A 16,108-nucleotide genomic window follows, 5' to 3' on the forward strand; every position below is an offset into this window, starting at 1 on the left:
GCTAAAGAGAGAGAGAGAGAGAGAGAGTGCAAATAAGGGGCCTATTTGAGCACCCAATGCTACCATTATTAAAGCATGACCATGAATATATGATCACGCGCCATGTTGCGGAATTTCATGGGAACTACTTTCTTCATAGTATAGTCAACTGTCACCCTATACAATGAGAATAACAGCGCCCTCTTGACAATGATCATATGGGGCATTATCTATGAAAAGGGACCTTTTTTTTGTCGATGGCGCTTACGCCGCACAGCGTCGCGCGGCATTGTATTTATATCGGAGCATCGTTAATAATGGCGTAAACGCCGTCGACAATACGGTCCCTTTTCATAGATAACGTCACATATATTACTGGTCAGGCTTACTAGAGTTAGGAACAAGACAAGCGTGCAATGATTTTGATAGCACACTCGGCACAAGTGGCATTTATACGTCATTATTTCATAGAAGTTTAACGTTTAAAATAACACTTGCACTGCGTGTGCTGTCAAAATCGTTGCAGACTTTTCTTGGTATAAATCTAAAAACCTAACGTCTAAAAAAACATAGGCACCCACTTTTAAACAAATTAAAAAAGAAGAGCAATTAATGCTGTAAGGAATGATCATTGATAATAAATGCTATTAACGTGATTTACGTGATTAACAATAAAATAAAAAACGAAGTAATTAATAGAAAAGATTTCATTTCATCTCTAAGTACTGATTATTTATGACAAGGAGATAAGGCACGATTTCGGCGTGTTAATTTAATAGTTACACGAAGCCCTACACATACGTACTGATAAGACGCTGATAAATAATCGTGTTTCGTATTATGTGACAGTATTGTAGTCATAATGTGCAGTAACAGTAGTCTCTTTAACTTATTTTCTAAACGAAAACCGTGTGTATATTGTGATTAGTTTTTAAAGTTTTTGAGGAAAAAAATGTGTCATTGAATATGAATTGTGTTTTGAAATGTTCCGCCGCAATAAATCTAACGATGTTGAGAAGGAATACACACAAATTCCTATGGAGTATACACTGGATACACCTCCCAGTAGAAAAGTAAGTGCTTAATCTTAGTTACATGCACTTGTTTATGTGAGTGACCGAAAGTTATTATATTCCTGGCTAAGTAAAATGGCCTAGCTACGCTAAAATTAAAAATAATCCGCAATTAAAACCGAGGAAAAAGCGTAACTAAAAATCCCCGGCATTTCGTCTATTGGTCACAGCTGGCAACATTAGATTATAATACGTCAAATTGTATCATTCGGTGATCATGGTGATGACATTCTTACGTTCATTTCATTCACTCCTTTCTTGTTGTCAATGCCATTCACTCACCACCTGTCAGTTTTTGTCTGTCGTCGGTCTTGGTGGATTGTGTTGTGGTTTTCGGTGCTCAAAAATGTATTTCGAGGCCTAAGCCCTAATACGTTGTGTTAACAATGAAAAGTAGTCCCAGTCGTAAATATGAGAGTTTCACCAACGAGCAGCAAGGGAAGGAAACTGATAAATACTCGCTAGACAGTCAAGACACCGCCAGTCTGGTTAGTTGAAATTATTGATTTCATATTGTGTACCTTTTGAGATGTTATTGATTTAGGTAGTTGTGTTTAGGGTTAGTTGTAGCGGTGACCTATGTGTACGTAGAAATTATAAAGCTATCTAGAAGCGCCATGGAAGCCGGATAGGCTATAGGGGCGGGGATCCGGTAGAGGTCTGGATGGGTAGAAATTAGGCACAGTTTACGTCGTCATTTCTATACGACCTAGATCTTTCTACTTGGACGCAATGCACTAACTATTGATTTTAAGCAATGACTTTTCATATGCAAGTACACGTGTGGTCTTTCGTCGTGGACTCGTATCATAAGTGTCACTTCGAATGAATCACCTTGCGTGTTTGTTTTTTTAGTTTACACTTTCTCTGCGACGTGAGAAGCACTTTTACTTCTCAAATAAATTCAACAAGTAAAAGGAATTCAAAACTAACAATGACCTTGCAGTGAAATGACTTTCTTTGTCGGTTAAAACGAGATATAGTTGGTCAAACTAATTTGTCAGTCAGTAAGAACCAGGAAAACTATACTCATCCTTTTCTTTTGGGTGCTAGTACTAGTGTAAGAATAGTATGATTCTCTCTGTCTATGTTTGAAATGAGACAGTCCTTTGACAATCTATAAATAAATACTCATAAAAATTGTAGACTAATAACTGTTATCATTTGAAATTAAGTCTTTCATTCGGGTCATAGTTTATCAGACATTTATAATATATCTACTTGGGGCTTTCCCTACCATCATAACAATTAGAAGAATTTAACCGTACATTTCCACAAGAATTTTTCCTATGATGTGAAACTTGACCAGAAATGTGAATAAAAAATATTCTTTGTCTGAAATGTTGATACTAATGTGTACAAATTAATGTGTCAGCTAGAACGCTTATGGGTGACGTCATATCGTGGGAAACGACAGGTTAAGTAATAAATTGAAATTTCCTACAAGTTAAATTATTGTTACCTATATTAATTGTCAATTTAATTAGCTAAGATGGTCACCCATATAAATGAAAAGTAAATCTCAGTTTGGTAGACTGAACACTAGTTTTTGACTAATTATCCAAATGCTATACCCCTTAGCACCGTTGAATACAAGCTTTTATGCAGGGGGGTACCTTTTCTCTGCAGCTGACTGTACTGGAGGCCTACCGCGATTTTTATACCCTCTGCTTCATGTATGGAGTGAAGTATATGACATCTATTTCACTCCATACAATCGCTAGATACATAGTCACCCGCAAGAAGGCATGTCAGTCAGTCATGCTAGCCAGGTGTATGCGGCTAACAACTTGGACCGCTAGGCCACCAGGCCACGGCAGTACCCATCCTAAATTCATCTTTGAAAGCAGCAGCAACTTTAAAGGGCGAGAAATAAGGGTCTAACAGTTTATCAAAATCAATTCTTGCTATTTGAAGTAACTAAATCCCATTACAATTGAAAAAAAATGTGTTAACATCATATTGCTGCTAGCATGCTACTAGGATTACAAACACTCATAAGTGTAAGGCCTGAGTGGACGCTCGAGTTGGGCATGCAGCGGGGCAGGGCGTGCGGCGTGTTAAACAAATGCAAACGTATAGGAGCAGCCTTAGTGCACGCTGCTCACATCACTTGTGAGCCCGACGCCACGCTGCACGCCCCGCCGAACGCTCCGCTTCGAGCGTCCACTCAGGCCTTACACTAATAGTTTTCACTCAAACAGTTCACACATTCTTATTGTTTACATAATCATTTTCTCTGAAGCTGACTCATACGGAGTTATATTTAGTACATTCACTTCATACCGTGAAACTGAACAGATTTGTAATAAATATTGCTGTTGGTTTTGGCTGGTGCTGAAATTGCATTGCTAGAGAAATAATAATATAAGCATCTAAAGAAACTCATGCTTATTTACTCTACACATAGAGTAAGTAACATAGAGTATGTATTATTAAATTATACAACGGGACTTAATCGCGTATCTAAGTTTTAAGATTAACCTCCGACGTTTCGAGGACGGCGTTGTCCCCGTGGTCTCGGAGAAGACTGGCTTAAGTTGACATCAGCATCGTCTAACCGCGCGAGTTTTTCGAACTACCCACACTTGGTCTTGTTTATCCGCTTGAACGTTTACGCGTCCGCGTGTGAAAAACTCGCGCGGTTAGACTATGCTGATGTCAACTTAAGCCAGTCTTCTCCGAGACCACGGGGACAACGCCGTCCTCGAAACGTCGGAGGTAAATCTTAAAACTTAGATACGCGATTAAGTCCCGTTGTATAATTTAATAATGTGTAAAAATCGTGAAAGTTTAAATCAGTGTTATAGAGTATGTAGATCCGTAACTTTTATATATGTGGGTACAGATGTAGTGCACATAATTGTTTTCCATCGTATTTTCTGCGGAAACGTTCGTATTTGTCATGCTAGTTCAGTCAATGTCAGTACTTTTTGTACCGAGACTGGCTGAAATTGAAAATACGATGGAAAATAATTATGCACTAGGTACATCTGTAACAATACGACAATATTATTTACATACTTCATCATCATCTGTGTGGGATAATGATAATGATGATTGATAAAAACTATCCTATCCTCCTAAGGCCCAAGGTCCTACCTATAGTACCTATTCAGTTTGATGGTATTTAAACCATGTTCAATTGGAACAGAGTCGCTTTTGCTTTGTTTCGTTCAATTTTTCATAGAACGCAAAATCAACTCTATTTTCTACAATTTAGGTTCAAGTTTCAGTGGTTAATTTTGGGTGTTTCGTTTGTATGGCTGAGCCTTAGGAGGCTATGTCCTTTCTCAGGCCTCAAAAAATGCTGACATGTCAGGGTAAATCCTGACGTATGGCAAGGCCATTGATACATAACTTTTAATCTAAACGATACAGCGGCGACCATAATAGGGCCGCGGATTTGTTATCATCATCAATGAATAGTTGTATAGGATACAATATGTATCACTAGACTTACATCGACCGGGATATGGACCGTGATTACCTTTTGTACTGTTTTCGAGCTCCCGATATTTCGACGCAGTTTGCACCTTGTTCACGGGTAACTGAAGATAGCGGGTGGGTGTCAAAGTTGTGTATCGCGCTCGGTCTACCCTCATTCGTTCCGTTACCCGTGAACAAGATGCATGTAACTGCGTCGAATAATCGGGAGTTTGAAAAAAATACAAAAGGTAATCACGGTCCATATCCCGGTCGATATAAGTCTAGTGAAACTAACCGTGAATCATTCAGAACAGTTACAATATGTGCAGTCAGCAGCAATAGTTGCTAAGCGGGCGATTTGTTCGAAATTACCTTGACGCGCTCTTATTCTTTTAACAATAAAGTCGCGTCAAGATCATTTTGAACACCTCGCCCGCTTAGCAACTATTGCTGCTGACTGTATGTCTGAGTTTGTACAGATGTTATATACAAACAGTCTACGTAGAGAGGGAAGTGCAATGGTGTTAATGGAGGCCTTGGATGACTACGGCGGTGTCGAGACAATAACTAAGCTGTGTGAATTCACACGTAATTTATGACGTTCAAACCTCGTCCTTGTTAAATACCATACTGTTTCTCAAAAGCTTGTAACTTGTAATACAATTGGAAAAGTGACATCCGCTTGTATTACAAGTTACAAGCTTTTGAGAAACGGGCCCCAGAGGGCCTATCCCAAGCCACTTCGATGTGGTTCGCAGTAGGCCCTCGCCCTCGGACCACTGAAAACGGGAAAACGTAAACTGTTGGAAGAGAGTATAGTCCGTAGACGCGGTTTCATGGCTCCTCTACACGATGGGCCAGCGCCGGCCACTCCAAGTAGGGTTGCCAGCTCGAAAGGCGCTATTATCGGGAAAAAATATTAATTTTTCGGAATTTTGGGACTTAAGTCGGGAATAAAAAACCATCGCTCCCTCACCGCACAATCTCTCGCCACGCATGCCCCGCGCGCTCGCTGGACAACAGTTCGGAACTTGAAATCATTGTTTTATAACGTGAACCTGTTTTTCGGGACAATTTGCACTTGGTCGGGAATCGGGAACACTCCCAATGCTAGAAATCGGGAGAATCCCGCCAAATCCCGACCATCTGGCAACCCTAACTCCAAGGGACGCATTTATGCGTTAGAGGGAGCAACTGATATTGCTATCTCATTCTACCGCATGGCTGCGTCCCTTGGAGTGGCCGGCGCTGGCCCATCGTGTAGAGGAGGTAGACAAAGGATAAGCCGTTCGGGGCCAGTTCCGAATCGACAGACTATATATGTACCTACTTGAACATTTCTGGAGGAACTTACATTTTACAAGGAAAACATAATAAAAAAAATTGCCGTATATTCGGCACTTTGGTCGAATAATGGACAACTTGCTAAATATGCCATGTACCGAATATTCGGCCCATCTCTAAAATATACATAAAGTGTCATTCAATAGAACTTGCTAACTATGTAAATAAACCGCCATACTAAAATTGACACTGAATGTCAATTTACTAGTAACTTTTGTTTACATAGTTAGCAAGTTCTATTGAATGACACTTTAGTATATTATAAATTACCAAGAGTTGATAGTTGATAGGTAAATGAGCGAAATACGGCCTATACTTATTTTAAATCACTTTTTATTTTTTTTTAAATGGCAAAATGCTAATTTGCCTAACTAAACTAAAAAGTTCCTCGCAAGTGGTACAAGAAACATTGTGTTTTACGTCTTACTTGAATTTTGAAAATAATTTGTATATATTACTAGCGACCCGCGGTTTACACAAAACCTTAAAAAATTATACATCTAAACCTTCCTCAATATAATCACTCTATTGATAGGTGAAAACCGCATGAAAATCCATTCAGTATTTTTAGGGTTCCGTAGCCAAATGGCAAAAAACGGAACCCTTATAGATTCGTCATGTCTGTCTGTCTGTCCGTCTGTCTGTCTGTCCGTCTGTCTGTCCGTCCGTATGTCACAGCCACTTTTGTCCGAAACTATAAGAACTATACTGTTGAAACTTGGTAAGTAGATGTATTCTGTAAACCGCATTAAGATTTTCACACAAAAATAGAAAAAAAACAATAAATTTTTGGGGTTCCCCATACTTCGAACTGAAACTCAAAAATTTTTTTTTCATCAAACCCATACGTGTGGGGTATCTATGGATAGGTCTTCAAAAATGATATTGAGGTTTCTAATATCATTTTTTTCTAAACTGAATAGTTTGCGCGAGAGACACTTCCAAAGTGGTAAAATGTGTGTCCCCCCCCCTGTAACTTCTAAAATAAGAGAATGATAAAACTAAAAAAAATATATGATGTAATTACCATGTAAACTTCCACCGAAAATTGGTTTGAACGAGATCTAGTAAGTAGTTTTTTTTTATACGTCATAAATCGCCTAAATACGGAACCCTTCATGGGCGAGTCCGACTCGCACTTGGCCGCTTTTTTTGAATTTATGGCGAACATACATCCACACAAGCAGACGCGGCGAGGGACTTTGTTTCATAAGGTGTAGTGAAACAGTTTAACTGGTACCTTCGAATTACCTGTTTTGATATCAGATAGGTAGTCTCTGTATCCAATTATCAATGAGCCTAATTGTGGCAAAATAATCGCGCCAATTTCCTTTCCTTTCCTTTGACGCTATCATGAATTGAAAGAGGGAAGCGACTGTGTAAACTCACGCGCAGCGCAGTGCAAATCGCGACTTTTACGAAAAAAACACGTGTCCGCCATTTTGGATTCCATAATGGTAATAATTTTCGAATTTTGTACCCCCGAGAACCTAGAAAACGACATCCATTTCTTTTATACTATGTAGTAGTGATAGTGAATAGCGCCTGTATTCAATTATCAATGAATAAGTCTACTTAATTGTGGCACAATAATCGCGCCAATTTCCTTTCTTTTTCTTCAGATATCGTAGTGATTGTGATAATGAATTAGTGTAACTAATGGATGAATGAAAACCGTCACGCTATTACCTGGCTTATATGTTGGGTTTATTGGCAGAGCGAAGTTGCTTTCGTAATTCGTTAGTATTCGTACGGTCAAGGAATTTAGTTTCAGTAATTTAAATTTTATTTTTTTCCTTATTTACTCGTAATGCATGTTAATTATAAGATTTAATTTTTTGAAAAGATGTGTCCCGCCGAGTTTGTTGCCGGTCCCATATTGGGATACCCTCCTCTAATTAAGGGGGGATTTAAATCTTCTTGGGGCAGAGGAGTAGGGTTGGAGCCGGTGTAGCTTTATTTGACGTTCATAAGATTATTGTAATATGCTTACTTGAATAAACTATCTTTTATCTTTTATTACCATTTCGTACCTTGTCACAATGACAATAGTATAAGGTCCCTAGTAACTTTCATATTGATTGTCACTGTAACAAAGTACGAAATGGTACTGAAATTAAATTCTTTGACTGTATGTCGGGCCGTTTTCTACAGTATACGGCGGATACACAGGTCTAGTATCAAAAATACACTGTGTATTATTATACCGATAACCCACAGTACGAGGGGTGTTCAAAATATTCTCGGTATGAGAATGAAAACAAACAAGTACGAAAAGTTTGATATTTTTATTTTTCAATATACTCCCCCCCCCTATGTTCATACACTTAAAAGATCGATCAATTATTTTTTTTAATCCCTCGTAAAAATATTTTTTATCTTTCGTGTAAAAATGCTCCTCCACTGCCGCCTTCAATGCTTCATCGTCAGAAAATTTATTTCCACGCAGATCCTTTTTAAGATTGGGGAGCAAAAAGAAGTCGCTGGGGGCTAAGTCCGGACTATACGGTGGGTGAGTAATAGTTTTAAACCCACATTCAACAATAGCTGCCTTGGCAATATGAGCAGTATGGACGGGGGCGTTGTCATGCAGAAGCAGAATACCTTTGGTTAACTTTCCTCGCCTCTTTTCTTTAATTACATCCTTTAATTGACGTAGAATGTTAGCGTAGTACTGTCCTGTGATATTTACACCTTTTTCTTTATAATCGATTAGTAATACTCCTTCACAATCCCAAAATATCGTGGCCATGACCTTGCCAGCTGAAGGGATGACCTTGAACTTCTTGGGATGAGCTGAACCCTTAATGTGCCACTGCATGGACTCTTGTTTACTCTCTGGGTCATAATGATGAACCCAGGTTTCATCTCCAGTAACTATTCTTTGCAGCACCTCATCAGGATTTTCACCGCACAGGTCAATAAAATCGGAACAACAAGCTACACGCATGTCTTTTTGAAGCCGAGTCAGCATTCGCGGAACCCATCTTGCACTTACTTTTGACATATTAAGATGGTCATGTATAATATCATGTACGGTACCAATAGAGAGATTGGTTACTTGTGCTATAGATTTTACCTTCACTCGACCATCTTCCAATATAAGTTTTTCCACTTTATCAATATTTTCTTGTGAAGTAGCTACTACAGGCCGGCCAGGTCTAGGGTCATCTTCAATACTCTCCCTTCCGCGTTTAAACTCGCTTGACCACTTTTGAATGGTAGATAAAGAAGGAGCAGACTCACGGTAAACACAATCCATTTCCTCTTTTATGGTTTTTTGATTTTTACCCTGTTTTGTCAAGAATTTTATCACGCATCGATGTTCTAATTTAGTTAACATTGTCAATTCGCACATGATGTTCATGTTTGTTCAGCAATTGCAGAAAAACAAAAGACTATCTCGGTTCGAATTATACTTTTTTTTAATGTCAATGAATAAACCTTAGCGGCCAGTAACGAAAGAAATTTTAGAAGAGGTCGTAAGATATCAATACCGAGAATATTTTGAACGCCCCTCGTAAGAGCTACTTGCTCGTTCCAGGGTTAGCCATCTAACTCGGAGTTAACGGTTAACTCTGAGTTAGTTGGCTAACCCTGGAACGTAACAAATGACCCTAAGAAACATTGATTTGGATGCAAACCTCAACAAACTAATAAAATAAACGATAATATATTTGTTGCGTGTTAAAACTTGAATAAAAAGGAAAAAATAATGTACATTCAATACCAATAAAAACCTTGACGGTCTTATTGATTGTTCAATGTATTAATAAAAATTTATTAAATTTGATCGACCTTCGAGAACGTAGTACCTACCTGTACCTACTTACATAAAAATAAGTCATTAAGTTGATTAGTACCTTGAATAATTAGTGACTCGATTGCAATGAGATAATGAATTGCAACCCCTGTTGACTGAGGAGTTCATATGGCTCTCCAGTCTCCACGCCGCCAATGACAGAAGCAGATGGAGGAAGATCGTAAGAGAGAAAATGATGCAAAAGGGAGGTCACGACCCTCAATATTGAGGAATACGACGCAAGGAGGAGGAGGAGGTGCAATGAGAATTGGGGTCAAAAGTGGACATATATAATCAGCACAACAGTAGATAATTTAAACTATCCATGACATTTTTATTAATAAAAATGGAATAAAAACTGAGTTGCACAAGCTATAAAAATAAGATGTTATTTAAAGTAAAAACCGGCCAAGTGCGAGTCGAACTCGCGCACGGAGGGTTCCGCACCATCAACAAAAAATAGAGTAAAACAAGCAAAAAAACGGTCACCCATCCAAGTACTGACCCCGCCCGACGTTGCTTAACTTCGGTCAAAAATCACGTTTGTTGTATGGGAGCCCCACTTAAATCTTTATTTTATTCTGTTTTTAGTATTTGTTGTTATAGCGGCAACAGAAATACATCATCTGTGAAAATTTCAACTGTCTAGCTATCACGGTTCGTGAGATACAGCCTGGTGACAGACGGACGGACGGACGGACGGACAACGGAGTCTTAGTAATAGGGTCCCGTTTTTACCCTTTGGGTACGGAACCCTAAAAACAATGAAACTATATCGCGGTTAGAGGTCGTTTGTGTAATTAAAAGTCAGGGGATTAGTCTGCTCGTTTGCCTTGTAAGGTCAATGTGGCTAATTCCGTCATAGGGACTACCACCACGAGCGTATATTTTTTTGATTTTCAATCGTAGGAAACAAACCCATTTGCTTTTGATTGCTGAAACTAAAAGCAATCGCTGCTTTGTCGATGAATTTATCAAATTTGTTCGTTGTTCGAGAAAAACACTAATGGACGGAATAGTCCCTATGACGGAATCAGCCACATTTACCTTAATATATTATAAAAAAATGATTTGTAGGGGATTTCACTTTGTAGTTTGTATGTAAGACTGTAAGTATGTAACATTTTGTGTTTGTTGCAGCATTCCAACCCGGAGGAGCGGCGTGTGATCGACGTGGGAGTAGGCGCCGGCGACATGTGGATCAGCGCCGTAGAGGGGTCCATCCTCACCTGGGAGGAGGTAAGCTTTACTCCACCTTCCCCTTTCCAAGATACCTATAGTATTTTAAGGGGCCCACTGATTACCAGTCCGCCGGACGATATTGGTCTGTCAGTTAGAACAAAAAGTTGACAGTTCCGAACAACTGACAGGCCGATATCGTCCGGCGGACTGGTAATCAGTGGGCCCCTTAAAATACTATACCCCTTTATAGTAGAAACGCCAAGCTATATATGGAATCACGTAAATTTATTGTAGACATTTTTTTTGGTAAATTACCGCATTATTTTATTTAGAAGCGTAACATTTAAGTAATGATAATACGGTTAAACCACACCGTACGGTTTCTGATAAAACATATATGAGTATCTTCAATTATTTTTTTAATTAACGCCAAGCAAAACAAACTTGAAACAATTGTCATAGGGACCATCAGTCGATGCGAGAGATAAATTAATATAGGTCTGTCGTTGCGTCGGCAGATTGACATAATAAAAAAATATCGCGTTGAAAAAATCAAAATGCCAGTATGTTTTCAGTAAATAACAACTTTATCTTTTACTAATCTATATAGAATCCTATAGGATATCTAGGCGGCTAGGCACTGCCGCTCCGAACCCTCTTCCCGTCTAGGTCAAGAGCTGACCTTTACCCTTAGACAAAGGACGACTAACTGTCAATTAAGCACGAGTTGCTGGCTCTAATGAAACCACTGATCACTTAGCCATTAGATTAGATACAAGATCCAGGTTCTTTTATCAACCCTTTGCCCGCAAATGCCGCCTTGAGGGCGATGTATGGTAGGGTGAGCGCTGTTTAGCGTTGTTATTACCGTGTGTTGCGAGCTCGCCAACAGTTAATAGGTTCCAAAAAATCGACAATGTCACAACTCCCCTCTGTCACAACACTCCTATGGTAATTAGAAATGTCGCCTACGCATCCTATATTGAGCTATAGGTATACCTAGGCACTTCCGCTCCGAACCCTCTTCCCGTCTAGGTCAAGAGCTGACCTTTACCCTTAGACAAAGGTCGACTAATCGTCAATTAAGCACGAGCGGCTGGCTCTTATGAAACCACAGATCACTTACGCACTAGATAGAAGATACAGGTTCTTTTATAAACGCTTTGCCCGTCAATACCCCCTTGAGGGCGATGTATGGTGAGGTGAGCGCTTTTTAGCGTTGTTGTTACAGTGTGTTGCGAGCTCGCCAACAGTCGCCAACTCTCCTCTGTCACAACTCACCTCCGTCTCCCCTATGGTAATTAGAAATGTAGCCTACGCCCCCTATATTGAGCTATAGGTATACCTAGGCACTTCCGCTCCGGACCCCTCTAGGTCAAGAGCTGACCTTTACCCTTAGACAAAGGACGACTAATTGTCAATTAAGCACGAGCTGTTGGCTCTAATGAAACCACAGATCACTTACCCACTAGATAGGAAGATACAGGTTCTTTTATAAACGCTATGCCCGCCAATACCCCCTTGAGGGCGATGTATGGTGAGGTGAGCGCTTTTTAGCGTTGTTGTTACCGTGTGTTGCGAGCTCGCCAACAGTCGCCAACTTTCCTCTGTCACAACTCACCTCGGTCTCCCCTATGGTAATTAGAAATGTAGCCTACGCCCCCTATATTAGCTATAGGTATACCTAGGCACTTCCGCTCCGAACCCGTCTAGGTCAAGAGCTGACCTTTACCCTTAGACAAAGGACGACTAATTGTCAATTAAGCACGAGCTGTTGGCTCTAATGAAACCACAGACCATCTACTATTTAGACGATCAATTACTACATAGAATCGTATATTATCTACCGAGGAAACCTATTAGGCTGCTATTACTGCTCAGATTTAGATTTAACATAGAACATGCACAATGCCCGCATGCTCCTATGGGTCGCTGTAGTTGTACCATCACTACCATCAGCTGCAAAAGTACATGGCGACTTTATCAATGAATTCATTCATAATTTCTGCATGATATTCGCAGCTCACTGTACATTACATTACGTAGTATTATTATTATTCTCTTTATTTATTTTTGGTCTTAAGTTAGGTTACTTTATAATATGGATATAAAAATAAAATACAAAAACACTTACAAAAACAATACAAAATACTTATAAACATATTATAAAAAACCTAACCTAGGGTGCCGCCAGCAGCGGGGCAAGGCCCAAGCTGCCGGTGGTCAGGGCCGCAGAGAGAGGAACCGGCGGACTATCCGCGCCGTGTCCAAGATCACCGCCTTCTGCATCTGACCCTTGATCCAACCACCTAGCGAGAGTCTCTCAAGATGTTGGTCGAGACTCTTCGCTATTAGACCGTTCACTGAAACGACTATCGGGACAATGATCGTCGAATCAACATCCCACATGGCGGTTATCTCGTGAGCCAAGTCTAGGTACTTGCTGGACTTGTCCTTCTCGGCTTTCACGAGATTCTCATCATGGGGGATGGTGATGTCAACGAGCACGGCCCGGCGTTGCGATCGATCTATTATCACAATGTCAGGCTTATTGGCTACAATAGTCCTGTCAGTGATGACAGATCGATCCCAATAGAGCGTGGCACGACCATTCTCGAGAACTGGCGCAGGTGAATACTTGTAGTACGGTACTTCGCGGTCCACAAGGCCGTATAGAAGAGCAAGCTGCTGGTGTATAATCCTGGCTACGAGATTATGTCTGTGCAAGTACTCGCCGTTAGCAAGATGAGAACAACCGGAAATGATATGCCTGAGTGACTCTCCGGGACGACGGCATGCCCGACAGATGTCGACCGTACCGTCCTTCAGGATATATTTCCGATAGTTGTTCGTCATCATTACTTCGTCCGCAATTGCACAGGCAAAACCCTCGGTTTCTCCGAAGAGGTCCCCGAATCGTAACCAGTTCACCGACGCGAGCAGGTCCACATCGGGTCCCGTGAGGGCCTTGTAGAACCGCCCGTGTAGCACCTTACTCTCCCATGCCGCCTTGCGATCCGCAGTACTTAGTACCACAGGTTTGCGCCAGTTCTCGTTTGCCAAGGAGAGCGGCGTGAGGTTCCTGTCTACTGCCACCACATCACGATGCATCCCACAGTCGTTGTTAAGGAAATAATTCCTGAGATTGTACACCTCGCGGTTGTGGAGATCCTTGGCGTTTAGGAAGCCTCGGCCTCCACATTTCCGTGGGATGTACAATCTCATAACTGACGAGCGTGGGTGTAGCATGCGATGCGCGGTGAGCAGTGATCGGACCCTCCGATCCAGGGCATCCAGCTCGGTCTGAGTCCACTGCCAAAGGAGTATGTGAGTAGGGGCATTACCCAGGCGTTGAAGGCGCGCACTTTGTTGCCTCCTGACAAAAGACTGTTAAGGACTTTTGTGAGCCGACTGAAAAAGCGCTCCTTCACCGACCGTCTAATACCCTCGTCCTCAATACCCAACGACTGTGACATACCAAGGTATTTATAGGTTTCTGACTCAGAGATAGATCTGAAAGACATTGTCTCAGAAGGTTGTAAATTTGTTGAATTTACAACCCTCCCCCGCTGTACATGCATAACCGCACATTTATCGACACCAAACTCCATGTTGATGGCACTACTGAAGACGTCGGTGGTTTTCAGTAGCTCCAACAAGTCTCGGCTATTTGGTGCAAATAATTTGAGGTCATCCATGTACAGAAGGTGAGAAATGACTTCACCCCCACTCCGGAGCCGGCAACCTAGTCCCAAATCCTTCAGCAGGGTGCTGAGGGGATTCAAAGCTAGGCAGAACCACAGGGGACTCAGACTGTCGCCCTGAAAGATTCCTCGCTCAATCCTTATAAAATCCTGCGGGCCAGGGCGGTCATCTCCGCCTCCTGGTTGACGAAGTTTAGCCATTATTATTATTATTATTATTGCGAGCCTATTGTGTCCCACTGCTGGGCAAAGGCCTCCCCCCTCCTCTTCCACTCCTCCCGATTTTGAGCTACATCTGGCCAGTCGCTCAAAAAGGAGTCTAAGTTATCCCGCCATCGCCGACGAGGTCTGCCGGATCCCCGGTTCGACTCACGGGGCACCCACTCTGTGGTTATCTTGGCCCATAAGTCATTCGGCATGCGGCAGACATGACCAGCCCAGTCCCACTTTAACTTGGCCGCTTTTCGAGCTACATCTATTATTTGAGTTTTAGAGCGCAGCGTGGTGTTCCGGATGCGATCCCTTAGTTACATTACGTAGTATTGAAAATATAATTGAAAATTGTAGCACGGGGAGCTAGCGGGGCGTAGAGCGGTGGTCGTCAATTGCTCTGCATAAACAACTAATAATAAGGCCTGTGTGTTGCGGTGAGTGGTGCCAATTGACCATGAGTGTTCGTTAAGTGCTACTTCTTGCGGAGTCAATCGCAGGTGGTCTATGACTGTAACTGACGTGCGGGATTTAATTGCTCAGAACAAAGACAAGGAAGGGTTGTATTATATGTGTATGTTGTCGATTATTGCAAAACATGGACGCATACCGGCATAATTGGGTGAATTAACTTTTTATTGTCACTCGTTGCCATGGTTACGTTCTCCTGGGTCACTCTTTAAAACCTGATTTTTAGGCATTTAAATTCACCAAACACGCTTTCCTGTGATACTTATAAACCCTTTCCATTGAGGGTTGTCTACAAAGCGTGTCAGAACTTCAGAAGAAGGTGGTGTACAAAGTCTTCTAACAAACTATGCTACTATTGTCTCTTGGCTGACCGGACAGAATAACACCTAGAAATAATTGATCCACCCAATTATCAATATCTGGGCCCCAAGCTTTGGTCGGAAAACATATAAATATCAAAAATGCGCTTTTCCCAGAGATAAGACCTAGCTAGATCGATTTTTCGCCCTCGAAAACTCTCATATAGCAGATTTCATCGAAATTGTTAGAGCCGTTTCCGAGATCCTCGAAATATATATACAAGAATTGCTCGTTTAAAATATAAGATAAGATAAGATAAACTGGCTAGCCGTGAAAATGCATGCATTGAAAGCTATAAACAAACACACGTAGGTAGTATCTGTACGTCATAGGAAACCAGATAGTTGATAAAACCTTATCATGCCGGTATAGATTTTTATTACATTAGCTTAGATTTTGGATAGCGTATTTTTGTAGAATAATCTTATCTTTCAAGAGAGATTTTATCAATGAAAGTGTACCACGTGTCCGCTCTGACGTAAACCCTATAGTATCCTTACATTTTTCATTCAGTCCTGCAAGATTGTAGCCATAGCTTGCTTATTCTTGAATAA

General features: G+C 41.0%; 1 protein-coding gene across 1 annotated transcript in view; it reads left to right on the forward strand.

Annotated features, from left to right (window-relative positions):
- The first annotated feature begins 1,331 nt into the window (after window positions 1–1,331).
- The window catches only part of LOC134652025 (calcium-transporting ATPase type 2C member 1), a 63,308-nt gene continuing 48,531 nt past the window's right edge, over window positions 1,332–16,108 (forward strand). The window contains exons 1-2 of the mRNA XM_063507178.1: window positions 1,332–1,540; window positions 10,768–10,866. Coding sequence (XP_063363248.1) covers window positions 1,439–1,540; window positions 10,768–10,866 — 201 coding nt within the window. The 5' untranslated portion in view covers window positions 1,332–1,438. The remainder of the gene's footprint in view (window positions 1,541–10,767; window positions 10,867–16,108) is intronic.

The sequence above is a fragment of the Cydia amplana genome, chromosome 11 (assembly GCF_948474715.1).
Source record: "Cydia amplana chromosome 11, ilCydAmpl1.1, whole genome shotgun sequence".
Taxonomy (NCBI): Eukaryota; Metazoa; Arthropoda; class Insecta; order Lepidoptera; family Tortricidae; genus Cydia; species Cydia amplana.